Consider the following 15,077-nt stretch of genomic DNA (forward strand, 5'->3'; position numbering starts at 1 on the left):
ACTTTGTTACCTTTCCATTTATTGATTATTGATTTTATTTGTTGCAGTTTAGAAGCCTTATTGAGGAAGCCAACATGATGGAGAGTTGGGCCTATATTTTCTTCCATGGGTACAGGATATCTGGTCTAATGCCTAAGTTCTTGATGTACTTTGTGTTGAGTTTTGTGCAGGAATAGGGATATGGGTTCAATTTGATTCTGCCATATACATATTTCCAATTTTCTCAGTACAACTTGTTTAAGAGGCTGTCTTTTCTTTCAATGTATGTTGTTGGTGCCTTTGTCTAGTTTGAGATAATAATATTTATGTGATTTCTGTAATGTTTTCTGTGTTCCATTGGACTTTTTGCCTGTTTTGGTGTCAAAACCATGCCATTTTTAGCACTATATTATAATTTGAGATTGGATATTGTGATGCCTGCTGCCTCCTTCACTTTTTTCACTAAGGATTGTTTTGAATATTCTGGGCCTCTTGTTTTTTCAAGTGAATTTCATAACTGCTTTTTCTATTTCATTGTAAAATATCATTGACATTTTAATAGGAATTGCATTAAATCTATAGAATTTTGGTAGTATGGCAATTTTGATAACATAAATTCTGCCAATCCAAGACCATTGAAAATCTTCCATCTTCTAAGGGCTTCTTCAATTTCTTCCTTTAGTGTTTGGTAATTGTCATAAAAGAGGTCTTTCACTTCTTAGATTGTTTCCCAATTATTTTGTTTTTCTAATTTTTTGAGCCTATTGTGATTCATCAGCTGATACATAATTTGTGTACAAGATCATAATTGATTTATGGGTGTTAATTCTATAACCTGCTACTAAGCTGAGTTTGTTTATGAGTTCTAGAAGTTTTGTGGTGTAGTTTTAGAATCTTGTTGTTGGCAAATAGGGACACTTTGAGCTCTTCTTTTTCTATTTATATCCCTTTAATTTCTTTAACCAAACTGCTCTGGTTAGAATTTCAATATTCATATGTTGAATAGAAGTGGTAAAAGAGGGCACCCTTGTCTTGTTCTAGTTTTTAGAAATAATTCTTCATTCTTTTCCATTTGAAATGATGTTAGTCTTGGGTTTTGGGGAATAGAGCTTTTAAAATGTTCAGTTATGTTCCTATTATCCCTCATTTTACTACCATTTTGAACATGAATGGGTGCTGTATTCTGTCAAATGCTCTTTATTCAATTATTGAGATAATTATGTGATATTTTTAAGTCTATTTATGAGTTATGTTTTGATTTTCATAGGTTGAACCAACCTTGCATCTCTGTGATGAACTCCACTTGGTCATGGTGCACTATGTTTTTAATATGTTTTTGTATGTAATTTTTCAGTATTTTGTCAAGAGTTTATGCATATATGTTCATCAGAGATATTTATCTAAAGATTTATTTCATTGAGGTATCTTTGTCTGGTTTTGTTATCAGGGTGATTCTTCCTTCATAGAATGAGTTTGGAAGTGTTCTATCCTTTTCTATTTAATGGAATAATTTGAGGAGTTTTGGGTGTAATTTCTTCTTTACAGATTTGGTAGGAATTGACATAGAATTTATCTACTCATGGAATTTTCTTTATTGGTAGCTCCAAATATTGATCAATGAAAAATAAGTGGCTTCAAAAATGCTAGTAGTCTCTGGGCTCAGTAGTACATGCCTATAATCCCAGCAGCTTGAGAGGCTGAGACAGGAGAGGCTGAGTTCAAAGCCAGCCTCAGCAATGGCTAGGTGCTAAGCAACACAGTGAGATCCTTTCTCTAAATAAAATAATGAAGCAAGGATGAGATGTGGCTCAGTGGTCGGGTACTCCTGAGTTCAATCCCCAGTAACAAAAAAAAATGCTAGAAATGAGAAAAAATATGAATTTGTATAAATGCCCATAAATCATTCAGGTCACAATTAAACAGAAAAAGAAAACAATACATTTGAACATATATATATATATATATATATATATATATATATATATATATATATATATTTATATTTATATTAGTGCTTTTGTGGTGCCAGCATAGCATCATGAAATTGAGGTACATTCTCTGTGAGTTGGGTACATTTAAAGCTGTTGTCTTCCATTTTTAGTGCTTTTGTTCATCAGAATAGGACATGAGGACATATAAAATGCATACTGAAGCATGCTGAAGAAGTGTGGAGTCTATAAAAGACTTCCACTTATGAGGAGGGTTGGGAAAATTGACATCATATTGTATAACACAGTACTAAATGGACCATCCTGCTCTCCTGGGACCAGATAAACTCTTCTTAATGGAATTTTACAGTCTCAAGAAATTGTAGTTTGGGCTGGGTTTTTTTGGCTCAGCAGTAGAGCACTCACCTAGTACATGCAAGATGCTGGGTTCAATCCTTAGTACCACATAAAAATAAATAAAATAAAGGTATTATGTCCAACTACAACTAAAAACATATTTTTAAAGAAGTCATAGTTTATAAAATTGTCATCAAAAAGTCTTCTACATTTACCTTGCCATGGGAAATAAGACTCAAATTTGAATAGAATGCATGAATTGAAATAATTCTCTTCTTTTGAGTGGTGAATATAAATTCAGCCTGTATCATTTTAACAGTACAATTTTTTTAAAAAAATCATCATTCATCATCATAGTCATCATCATCTCCATTATAGTTATCATCATCATTATTTATTTCACTGTTGGGGATTGAAGCCAGAGCTCATACATTCTATGCTATACATTACCACTTATCTCTTTCCTCTGTCCTACCAGGAAATTCTCTCAGAGGAAATGCCACAAGATTCACATTGTTTTTTTTCTTTGATTGTTGTTGTTATATTATTTTGTTTTGTTCTATAATGTAAATGAAGTGGGAAAGATTTTCTTCTCCTATGTGGATAGACAATGTTTGGCTCCTTCTGAAAGCATGAGTGAGTTAATAGTCTATGTAAATATTTTATTATATCAGCTACTACATAACAACTTACTGATACCTTTCTAGTGCTTCTTTCTACATTTACCCATGACAATGTGGTGTGGATAAGAGTATATAAACTCTGAAGGTTGCCATCTTTGAACACTTTTACCCTTAAGGGAGGTAAAGTTTTGTTGGTACCATACATAAAATAGAAAAAGTAGCTGGAAGTAAGATATTAGCATATTTGCTCTCTCCTACACTGGAATGTCTTTGTAAGCCATCTTTCCCTGGTCTGTTTACTGCTTTTATTTAACTTCTGTAAACATTTTTATATATTTGTTGATCATCTGTATTTCTTCTGTGAAGTTCCTGTTGAATTTCTTTGCTCATTTATTAAATGGGTGGTAGTGTTATTATTAGTTTTAAGTTATTATTATTATCATCATCATCATCATCATCAAAATCATCATCATTATTTAGTTCTTTTTTTAAAGAGAGAGTGAGAGAGGGGAGAGAGAGAGAGAGAATTTTTAATATTTATTTTTTAGTTCTCGGCGGACACAGCATCTTTGTTGGTATGTGGTGCTGAGGATCAAACCCGGGCCGCACGCATGCCAGGCGAGCGTGCTACTGCTTGAGCCACATCCCCAGCCCCATTATTTAGTTTTTTATTCTGAAGTTAATGCTTTTTCTGAGGTGCAGGTGGCAAAAGTATTTTTCCTATTCTGTTGGTTCCCTTTTCATGTTCTTGGTGTTTTTCTTTGCAATGAAGAAGCTTCTTAGTTTGATGCAGTACTATTTATTGATAATTGATTTTACTTTTTGCAGAAGAGTCTTGCCCTTCCAGCATCTACTATTGGGAGCATGAAGGCACAGAGAAACTGCTCCAAAGACATTTTCAGAGAATTGTTTCTGCTCTATTATGCAGCAAAAATAGCTTCTATAGTGGGTATGTGCCAATATTACAGGATTCTTGAAACCAAGAGTCTAGGAACTGCCTTGTACCAACAGGGGAATAATTTATTGTCAAAGGAGCAGGGAAATGGTGCTTGCCAGTGTTCTGACAACACTCTGTTCCAAAACATAGTGTTGTATGTTAGGACTTCTCTGTTGCACAATGAGCAAGATAGGCATTCTTCTTTGTCGATCCATGGTCAGGCCCACCAATAACTTCTTGTACTTTAGAGATTATATTAAGAAGTCTGTTCCTGAGCTGATATGTTGGAGTTTTTGGCCTACATTTTCTTCCATCAGGAGCAGGGATTCTAGTCTAATACATAAGTCATTGATCCACTTTGAGTTGTGTTTTTTGTGTGGTGAGAGGATTAGGTTTCCATTTAATTCTACTACATATGGATTTCCAATTCTCTCAGCACCATTTGTTGAAGAGGCTATCTTTTCTCCAGCATATTATATTGGTGATTTTGTCTAGTATGAGGTAACTGTATTTATTTGGTTTTGTTTCTGTCTTCTGTTTCATTGGTGGTCTTGCCTGTTTTGTTGCCAAAAGCATACTGTTTTTGTCTTTAGACCTCTGTAGTGTAATTGAAGTCTGATATTGTGATGCCTCATGCTTCATTTTTCTTGCTAGGAATTGTTTAGGGTATTCTAGGTCTCTTGTTTATCTAAGTTATTTCATGATTGCATGTTTTCTGTTTCTGTGAAGAACATCTTTGGGCTCTGGAAGGGAATTGCATTGAAATTTTATAGCACTTTTGGTAGTATGGTCATTGTGACAGTATTAATTCTGACTAAGAACATGGGAAGTCTTTCCATCCCCCAATGTCTTCCTCAATTTTTTTCTTGAGTGTTATGTAATTTTCATTGTAGAGGTCTTTTACCTCTTTTGTTAGATTTTTTCCCAAGTGTTTTTATACTATTTTGAATAGGATAATTTTCCTAATTTCTTTTTTAGCTCATTCTTTATTGGAGAATAGAAACAAAATTGATTGATGAGTGTTACGTTTGTATCCTGCAATTTGATGAATTCAATTATGTTCTAAAAGTTTTCTAGTGAGTTTTTTTTGTGGGGGGTGTTCTAAGTATAGAATCATGTCCTCTTTAAATGGAGCTAGTTTTAGCCCTTTCTTTCATTTTGATATCCCTTTAATTACATTCCTTTGCCACATTGCTCTAGCTAGAGATTAAAGGACCTGATTTGTTCAGCTCTCTGTTTATCATTCAATAGTGAATTTGGTTATTCGGTGTTTTATTCCATTATGATCTGATAGATTGCAGGGTATTATATCTACATTTTGTATTTGCTAGGAGTTTCTTTATGTACTAATAGAAATTGTGAAAGTGGGAATCCCTGTCTCATTCTAGTTTTTAGAAGAAATTCTGTAGTTGTTCTCCATTTAGAATTATGTTGGCATTGGGTTTGTCATGTATAGCTTTTACAATGTTGAGGTTTGATTCCTTAATTCCTGTATTTTCTAGAGTTTAAAGCATGAATGGATGTGGTATTTTGTCAAAAGTAGATGGTGCATCTATTTGGATAATCATGTGTTCTCATCTCTGTGTCTATTTGTGTGATGAATTACATTTATTGATTTCCATTTGTTGAATCAATTTTGTATTCCTGGGATGAAACTCACTTGGTCATGGTGCACTATTTTTTAAAATATATTTTTGTATGGGATTTAGCAGTATTTTATTGAGGATTTTTGCATCTATGTTCATCAAGGATATTAGTCTGAATTTTTCTTTTTTTGATGTGTCTTTGGATTTGGTAGCAATGTGAGATAGGCTTCATTGAATTAACTTGAATAGTTCCCTCTTTTTTACTTTCATGAAATGATTGAGGAGGATTGGTATTGGTTCTTCTTCAGAGGTTTGGTAGAAATAGGTTGAGCATCCATCTGGTCCTAGGCTTTTCTTTGTTGGTAGAGTCTTGACGACTTCTTTATTCTCATTATTTGCAATAGATCTGTTTAAATTTTCTATATCCTCTGGTTCAATTTGGGTACTTCATGTTTCCAGGAATTTACTGATGTCTTTAAGATTTTCTAGCTTATTTGGATATAGATATTGAAAAATAGACTCTATTTATGCTCTGTTACACTAGTGTCTATGCTGATATTTCCATTTTCACCATAGATTTTAGTACTTTGCATGTTTCTCTCTGTGTTAGCTTGGCTAAAATTTACCAATTTTGTTTATTAAAAAATTGATTAATTTCTTTTTCAATATTTGATTTTATCAGTTTCATCTTTGATTTTTATTATTTGCTTTCTTTTGCTGATTTTAGTGTTTTTCTCTAGGTCCTTAAAATGTAATGTTAGATTATTTGCTTAGTAGTAAAAGAAATAAAGAGTAAAGAGAGAACAATGGAATTTGATTATTTGTAAGAGAAACGAGAGATATAGAAACAAAGGGAAATAAAAGATTTGAAACAGAATAAAAAGCCAATGCAAAATATGCTAATTGAAATCTTTAACCCTCAGAAACATAATGGAAAAAATAACTATCTTTAACAATGGCACAAATGAAGAACCAGAAACATATGTAGATGTGCAAATGTATAAATATTCATCATGCATCCATCTGTACACAGAGAAAAACTAAAACAACAATAACAACAACAAAAATAAAAACCTGGTTTGTTACTGAGATTATGTGCTTGTTGTCTGTTCCAAAGTATCTTTCCATATCTCAGTTTCCCTTCTCCATGGAATGGCATGGGGAGCTGTGAGAAGTGCTGTCAGCTGCATCTCCATGATAAGGGTTATGCTGCATTGTACAAGATATACTCAGGGAAGGCAGTGAGGTCCAGTATTTTCCCCAATTGTTTTATTCCATGGGAAGTTACTAGGCATAAATAAATAAATGCACACCTCGTACTATACCTCACTCTTCTCCTCAGGGCTACATTCATGGGACAGTGAAGCCAATCCTTTACCATTCTGTATTTCCAGGGCACTGTTCTTTCTGACATCCTGAGGTCTGCTACCAAGCACCAAGAACCATCAATCCTGCTCAATGAGATTTTGAAGCCACTGCCACTAGTTTTGGGCACTGTTGTGTCAAGGGAAGAGAGGAGGATAGGCTCTTTTTGGCTTATCTGACTTGCATTACCTCCAGGAAAAATACTGTCCATGCCAGGAATTTTACTGATTTGCTAGGCTCAGTTTAGGCCTTGTGGCTGGTGTCTGGCAGATTTATGTATCGGACTGAGCCTCAACACATGGATCTAAGTACTCAGTCTGAGTTGGAGCCACTGCAGTAACAGATGTTTAAATATATCTCCATCTTCTGCTACCTGTACATAGCAGGCAGACTGGTGGTGACTTTCATTCCACAGTTTAATGAGTAGAAAAACTTGAGTCTGCCCAGGGCAGGCTTGACCCCTGGTCCCAGATTCTGCATTCCAAGACTGTCTGCAGCACTTTTGTTCTTATTATTATTATCTTTTTTAATTTTAGGTGGACACAGTATCTTTATTTTATTTTTACATGATGCTGAGAATTGAACCCAGTGCCTCATGCATGCTAGGCAAACACTCTACCTCTGAGGCATAACACTAGCCCCTTGTCTGCAGCACTTTTCAGTCTTTTCCGTCCTCATGTACTGATTTCCCCCACTCACATCAGAACCTAAGCTTCAGTTCTGTTTCTCATCTTCATCTGATGCACCCCAAATTCCCCAGTTTTCAAGGCTCTCTGTCCAATATTGAGTATCAGGGGCATGCTTTAATCCCCACCTCACAGAGAAGTAATTTTCTCACTCTCTGAATCCCATGTCATGGAGCTGTGAGAAAAGCCACTTCCTGCTTGTCTCCCCTTGTTTGACACTGATATCTTTATCCTATTTTATGTGACAAAGATAAGGTTTTCTTTCATTTTTACAGCTTTTAGTAAAGATTAAGGTTATGGGACCAATAATTTACTTTTAAGTATCAAACTTTTATAATTCCCATGTTTCTTCCTTGCATTTGATAAGTACAAAGTGGGAGACATAGGACTTTTTAATGCATTCATTAATTACCTGTCAGAAATACAATTAATATTAATTCTAAAAATTTCTCCAATATGGGTCTGGAGGAATATTTTATAACAAAACATCAGTGTCATAAGCTTTTAATATTTTTATTTCTATTTTGATTAGATATATATTTAGACAGGCCACTGATTGAGATTCCTTTTAGTTTAACCTTATGTCAGGAATCTGTATATTTAAGGAATGTAAACTTCAAGTTTGGAGACTGCCACTGATTTTTGCAGATGAGAAACTGGGAAATGGATTCCCAGAGGAAGGAGGACATTTACATAATAGTTAGGGAAACAGAGGTACAAATACCAAGACTCTGCTTTTCTGGCAGTCTTTCCCCTTGAGAGTCTGTAAAGGTTTTAAAATGCTTCCTAGTTTATGAGGACTTGAATAAAGTGGGAATGACACAGGAAAAAAAATCAATTTTATAATTTATTTCAATGTGTCTGAAAGATGTATTCTAATAACATTTAGAATACATCTTTCAGACAAATTTTGTAGCTTTCAAAATTTTTTTAAAGTTCCAGAGAACTCTTTGCACTTTTTATGTATAAAGGGATTGGATAGTGTATTATTACTGGTGATTTCAATGCTGAATAACAAAGACCGACATTTTCAAGCCACCTTGCTTAGTATTTGACTCCTGGAATTCCAAGATAGGGAACTGTGCATCTTGCTACCTTGTCTTGAGTTATCAGAGGTTTGTTTCAGTTCAGGTGGAAGAAAAATGCCAGCTATTACATGGATTTTAAGTTCAGCCTTCAAGACAGGCAATTTGCAAAAATAAATTATTATCAGGTTCTGCTGATTTATTGGCTTTTTCTCTGAATTGGAACTAAGAGTGCCTTCATTGAATATTTCATAGATTCACAGCAGTAGAGACAGAAAGAGGTAAATACGAGCTATTTTTTTAAATGGAGGTCATATTTTAATTATGCCAATCAAGAAACACCATTTATTTAATAAATTATACCTTAACTTTAAACAGAGTTTACTTTAAAAAGAAAACTACTCACCTGTTTTTTTATACATTTTTGCTCTAAAAATCTACTAAAAAATCACATCCAGGTGATTGCTGCTTTGCAAGGGTTGAGAGCAAGTATAAAGCTCATAATAAGGTAAAGTGATGTTTTGTAAAGCTCATGTTCTTGCTCTGAATTTTGTGTTTTAAGATGTTAATGCTGAAAATGTAGCTATATTTTTCTTACATTTTATATGAAAATTTACTAATAATCCATTTTAAAGAATTATGTTGAATTTTTTAAAAATGTTTTTTTTTTTTTGTATCAATGTTCTCTTAAGTACTTGGGGGTCCCGGGGGTAGGAAGGAATGATAGCCTGGGAAATAAATAGTAACAGAAAAATTGCAGCTTTCTAACTGCAGAAAAATATAATATTTTAGTCAAGGATTTTTGGGTCAGTTTATATTACTGTGGTTTTAAATCATTCTTACATGACTTACAATATCCATTCCTAAATTAATTTTTATAGAATTGTGGAATTTCCCTGGTGCCATTAGTTTGGAATGTATAATATACATTGCATATAACTTTTCTTTTTTCACTTGGACCCTTGGTGTTTTGGTATCATAACATTTAAGGAGACTTGTATTCTCTATTTCACTCCTTGGCTCTGTATTTATACTAAAGTAATATTGCGAATTGTGGCAACCCAGTAATCTAGAATCTATATCTTAATACTTGCATTAAGAAGGGCTTACATATCCATACATTGAGTCTTTCCACTAAAACTTTCAGTAATTTTAAAAACTATAAGTAAATAGCAGATAGATTAGAAGAACATAAGGAAGTACTAGGTCCTGAATTAGAACAAATTAAATTCTATGCTTTTATAATTATATCCTAGTATATAAATTCTATTTTGATGTATAACTGAAAAGAACCAATAAAAATTCTCAAAAAAATATCAGGTAATGAAATTTTCTAAAAATTTACTCTTCATCTAATCGAAGATTAGATGGCATGTGCAAAGTAATAACCAGTTTAGAAGCAGAAACTCCAATAATTGAAATACTTTAGTTTCAGAATTGTTGTTTTTTCATTATACTTTCTTAAAATATCCAAATTCTATGTCACACTCTGAAATTTCAAATTTTAGATGTTTCTATATTTACTTAAATGTTCATTGCAAAACACTACTATTTTATAAACTATTCTAGGTTAGGAAATATATTTGCAAATATCCTGGAGCAGCTAAAATAAGGTTAAATGTAAACAACATCTTTTGTTTTTGAATAACTTTAATTTTATTTCAGTTATGAAGATCCAAATATTATGTGAGTAAGAAGGGTGTAATTTTTATTTGGGGGATAAAAGTATAGAGTTATCATACTGTATTCCATTTAGAATGCTATTATGATATTATTCATAACTTAACTGAGCTCATTTGGCTTGGAAAAATGCAGTATTTCTAGCAATTGGTGTTATATACTTTGTTGAACATGAGTAAATGTGGATAAAATAAATGTCTACTTGCTGAAACGTCATATGTAATATAATATGCATGAGATAACTAGTAATTAAGTATATTGAATTCAAAAATATGCTTTAATTTTTCATTCTCTATTAATATGTTGGATGTGAAAGTTTTGAGCAAGTTATCTCAAATTGGTGCTATAAAGGAAGAATAAACAAGTTAGAGTAATGTCATAAATGTGTTAGTAGGAACAACAATATCCTCCAAGCCTTCTCCAAATTTGAGTTTAAATTTGGACTTCAGATGAAAATTTGTAGTTTCTTCCTTCTTGCTTATCCTTTAAAAAACAACATATTCCACTGTCTTTTGTTACCTATGTCAAGCAAACCTGGTGATGTGGTTAGCAGCACCACCTGGTTTATTAAGAGATATTGTATTGTTTTATATCTTATTGTTTTGTTAATTTAATTATATGAAGGTACTGGAATAAAAAGAATATATATATATATCCCTTTCTAAAACAATAACCTACTCTAATGCCTAATTTTCCCTGCAGAAAACATTCTTCAGTGTCTTTTCATTGTGCCATTTCTGTCACTTTGGTTTGGTTATTGAGTTAGTGTTTCTGTTTAGTAACTCTGTGTGGTTTTTATTCATTGATATCACCCCAGAAGATGGTTTTTGTCATTTCTCTTTCTTTTGAAAGCAGCAAAATTTGTATAATCATTTATCTTTAGCTATTTAACACATAAGATGGACAAAACTTATACTGTTTATGAATACAGTCAATCATCTTTGATACTCTAAAAGCTCATGTCTTATGAGCTTTCCCCTCAAGAGGTAATTCATGCCAATATTAAGTCATAAAAACACATTAAAATATTACCTATAATTTCTCATATTGTTAGTCTTTTTCAAAAGTATTCTAAATAAATATGGATATGATTTTTATTCTATAACATTCAACTTAAAAATAGTATAATGTATTTCAGTATTTGTGTAAAAATCAATTGGAGGTAAGGGGAGTGACATTTTGGAGATATCTCTGTCATGGCTCATAATCCTTACCCCATTAGTGAGAGAATTTTAGTTTGAGTATACATCAGAATGCTTATTCTGTTGTACCCTGCAGTAGTGGAGAACATTAATTATTTTGTCAACTTTGGTTCTTATTATATTTTAATTTTTTTTTCTTCCTAGAACATCCCAGAAGAAGGAAAAGAATTAATTGAAGCTTCCAGACAATCCATGAAGAATGGTAAGATATTTGAAGACTGCCTGAAATTCTGATGCTTATTGACTTTAAATTACAGAATTTTGGCCTTTCCTTCCCTCCGGCGGAGGTGGGGGAAAGAGGAGTCGTTCTGTTTAACCCTGGGTTCGCCGAACTCGCTTTAATTTGCTCAATTTGCATTTTGCTAATTATTCCTCCTTTCTCTTTTACATTCTCTGGCTCACCCCTTTCCCCTATACCAAAGTCTAGTTTGTAGGCAATGCCGACTGGGGCAAGACCTAATCTTATCCTTTCCCCCGCCACCCCCCACCCCCAGCCATTTTCATAGCTTTCCATCGAACTCTGCAAATTTTGCAATAGGGGGAGGGATTTTTAAAATTGCATTTGCAAAGTTAGGTATCTGGGCAGACGGGGGGAGGGAGAGAATGGGGAGCAGGCCCCGCCCCTACCGCCTTTGCAAATAAAAATCCAGAGGGGGGGGAAGAGCAGGAAGTGGCGGTGCGAGGGCTGCTGCACAGCTAGCAGAGCTGCGGTCCGGATGGTAGCGCGTGCCCCGAGCTCTCCGCCTTCCCCTGCCCGCCAGTCCGAGGCAGCCCGAGCCCAGCCCGCGGCCCCAGCAGCAGCTCCGAGAGCAGTCCCAGCAGCAGCGCCATGGCCGGGTGGAACGCCTACATCGACAACCTCATGGCAGACGGGACCTGTCAGGTCGCAGCCATCGTGGGCTACAAGGACTCGCCCTCCGTCTGGGCCGGCGTCCCCGGGAAAACCTTCGTCAACATTACGCCAGCTGAGGTTGGTGTCCTGGTTGGCAAAGACCGGTCAAGTTTTTTCGTGAATGGGCTGACACTTGGGGGCCAGAAATGTTCTGTGATCCGGGACTCACTGCTGCAGGATGGGGAATTTACCGTGGATCTTCGTACCAAGAGCACCGGTGGAGCCCCCACCTTCAATGTCACTGTCACCATGACTGCCAAGACGCTAGTCCTGCTGATGGGCAAAGAAGGTGTCCACGGTGGTTTGATCAACAAGAAATGTTATGAAATGGCTTCCCACCTGCGGCATGCCCAGTACTGACCTCTTCTGTCCCTTCCCTCACCACTCCCCACAGCTTTTGCACCCCCTCCTTCCCATACACAGACACCATTTTTATTTTTTGGGCCATTACCTTATTACCCTTATTGCTGCCAAAACCACGGGCTGGGGCTGGGGCAGGGCCGGGGCTGGATGGAAAGATACCTCCCCCTTACCCATACTCCTCCTGTGTGTGGTTGGAAAAAAATTTTTCTCATTTTTTTTTTGTGTTTTGGATTTTTTGTTCTTTTTTTTTTTTGGTTTTGTTTTTTTCTGAATAAAAAAGATTCTACTAAAAAAAATTACAGAATTTTATATACTGTTTTTATGTTTTTACCGTCAGAAGTAAAATATGACATTGGGAACCAAAAGAGTGGAAACTTACCTGTCAACAGTAAACCTACCAATCAAAGAAGGAAGTAGTTGAAATCACACTTGTGGAGGCAATCAGAATAAAGAATGATTGTCCTTCCATTCCGTCACCTGATTCAAAGGTAATGTATTTTTTAAAAAAAAATTCTTTGCATTTTTTTTTACATATCATCTTCCATGATGACAAACATGCTAGAAAGAAATAAGGCTACCAGGTTATAGTAGAAAACAAGGATAGCAACAGATGAGATGTATTTATAGAATTAACATTGAGAGAATATGGTGGGAATAAACAGTTTTTCAGTGTGCCCTTATGGAATGAAAGAAATAGAAAAGAAGCCAAAAGAACAGCTTTATGAATATGAACCTGAGAAAAGGGGATGCATACAAAGAATTCATTTATGAAGGGAAAGTTGTGTCCAGATTAAATAAGAGTCAAGATGGCTGATACTTAAATAATAAATATTAAAATTAATAAGAGTAGCAACTTAATATTAGGCCAAACTTTGGAATGTTATGGGAAGTACATGCTGGACATATAGAACAATGTGTCATATTTGTCTATCATTTACTCTTGACGTCCTTCAATGACTAGGAGGCAGGGTTTGGGATTACAATCACAATCATTTGTGATTATAATGAATAGAAAACTAAGCAAATAAATGTGGCATATTTTATATGCTTAAGAAATCAATGTGACATATAACTAAAAAGAAATCAATTAAAAATATATACATATATATAATACAGATAGTACTGCTATTCAAAAAAATAAAAATCTAAACAGAACAAGTATTAGTGTTAATGAATATAATAAATAAAAAAATGAACTTCTAAAAATTAAAAAAGATGGTAAATTTTTAAAAATTGATACACATTAATTATACAGAATTTTCACGGTGGCATATTTGTACATACATATAGATCAAGTATATTCCCATAATTCTGTTTTCAACATTCTTTCCTCCATACTCCCAATTTTATGTATGCTAATGGTTAAAAATTTTTATTCATTTATTTTTATGTTGAACATTTCCACCTCTAGTTATTCATATGAGAACAATATATGATACTTTTTTACTGAGTCTGGCTTATATTACTTAACATTATGCTTCCCTGTTTCATTCGTTTTGCTAAAATTAACTTATTTTTGTTGTTCTCTATGCATAGAAATCTTCCTTGTGTATATATACCACATTTCCTTTATCCATTCTTTTATTAACAAGCATCTAGCCTGATTCTATAACTTGCCTATCATTAATAGTGTCATGGTAAAGATGGGCATATGTATATCTCTAAAGTAAGCAGATTTTAATATTTTCCATTAAGTACTGAGTAGTATAGTTGGATAATAAAGTAGTTCTATGTTCAGTTTTTGAGTAGCCTTCATATGAATTTCCATAGGGATATAGTAATTATGTTCCTACCATTCACATATAAGAGATTTTTCTCCTCATCTTCCCAGTAGTATTTGCTTTCTTGATGATTACTTTTTTGAATTGTGGAAAATGGGAGCTTGTTGTTTTGATCTGCATTTTCCTGATTGATAAAGATGTTATGGGTTTTTTTTTCACTGAAGTGTTGGCCTTTGTATCTCTTATTTTGAGGACTCACTGTGCATTTGCTCATTGATTGAAAAGGTTTTTGTGTTTCTGGTGTTAAGATATTTGCATTAATATTTTCAGGTTATTAACCCTCTGTCAGAAGAGTAGCTAGTAAAGCTACTCTTTTCTCCAATTCTGGAGGCTACCACTTCTTACTGTTATGCAGGAATTTTTTCAGTTTGATGCACCCCCTCTTATCCATTGTTGCTCTTTTTTTCTGAGCTGTAGGGGGCTCTATTCAGGAAGTCATTGCCTACATACTGAAGTGTTTTCCATATATTTTTTCTTCTAGCATTTGTAAACCTTCTAGTCTGGTACATATGTCTTTAGTCCTTTTTGAATAAACTCTTGTATAGTGTTATAAAATAGGCATCTAATTTCCTTCTTTTACATATGGATATCTAGTTTTTCCAACACTATTTCTAAAATATCTTTTGTCTTTCCGCCAAAATATGTTTTTGGTGTCTTTGCCTAGTATCACATG

The 15,077-nt window shown here is 34.2% G+C and overlaps 1 protein-coding gene across 1 annotated transcript; it reads left to right on the top strand.

Annotated features, from left to right (window-relative positions):
- The first annotated feature begins 11,544 nt into the window (after nucleotides 1-11,544).
- On the top strand, nucleotides 11,545-12,706 carry LOC144252923 (profilin-1-like). Its single transcript, XM_077794955.1, has 2 exons — nucleotides 11,545-11,570; nucleotides 12,130-12,706. Exons 1-2 carry the CDS (start codon nucleotides 11,561-11,563, stop codon nucleotides 12,618-12,620), a joined length of 501 nt encoding a protein of 166 aa, XP_077651081.1. The 5' UTR covers nucleotides 11,545-11,560; the 3' UTR covers nucleotides 12,621-12,706.
- Nucleotides 12,707-15,077: the final 2,371 nt, after the last annotated feature.

This window comes from Urocitellus parryii, unplaced genomic scaffold, assembly GCF_045843805.1.
Source record: "Urocitellus parryii isolate mUroPar1 unplaced genomic scaffold, mUroPar1.hap1 Scaffold_67, whole genome shotgun sequence".
NCBI classification, from domain to species: Eukaryota; Metazoa; Chordata; class Mammalia; order Rodentia; family Sciuridae; genus Urocitellus; species Urocitellus parryii.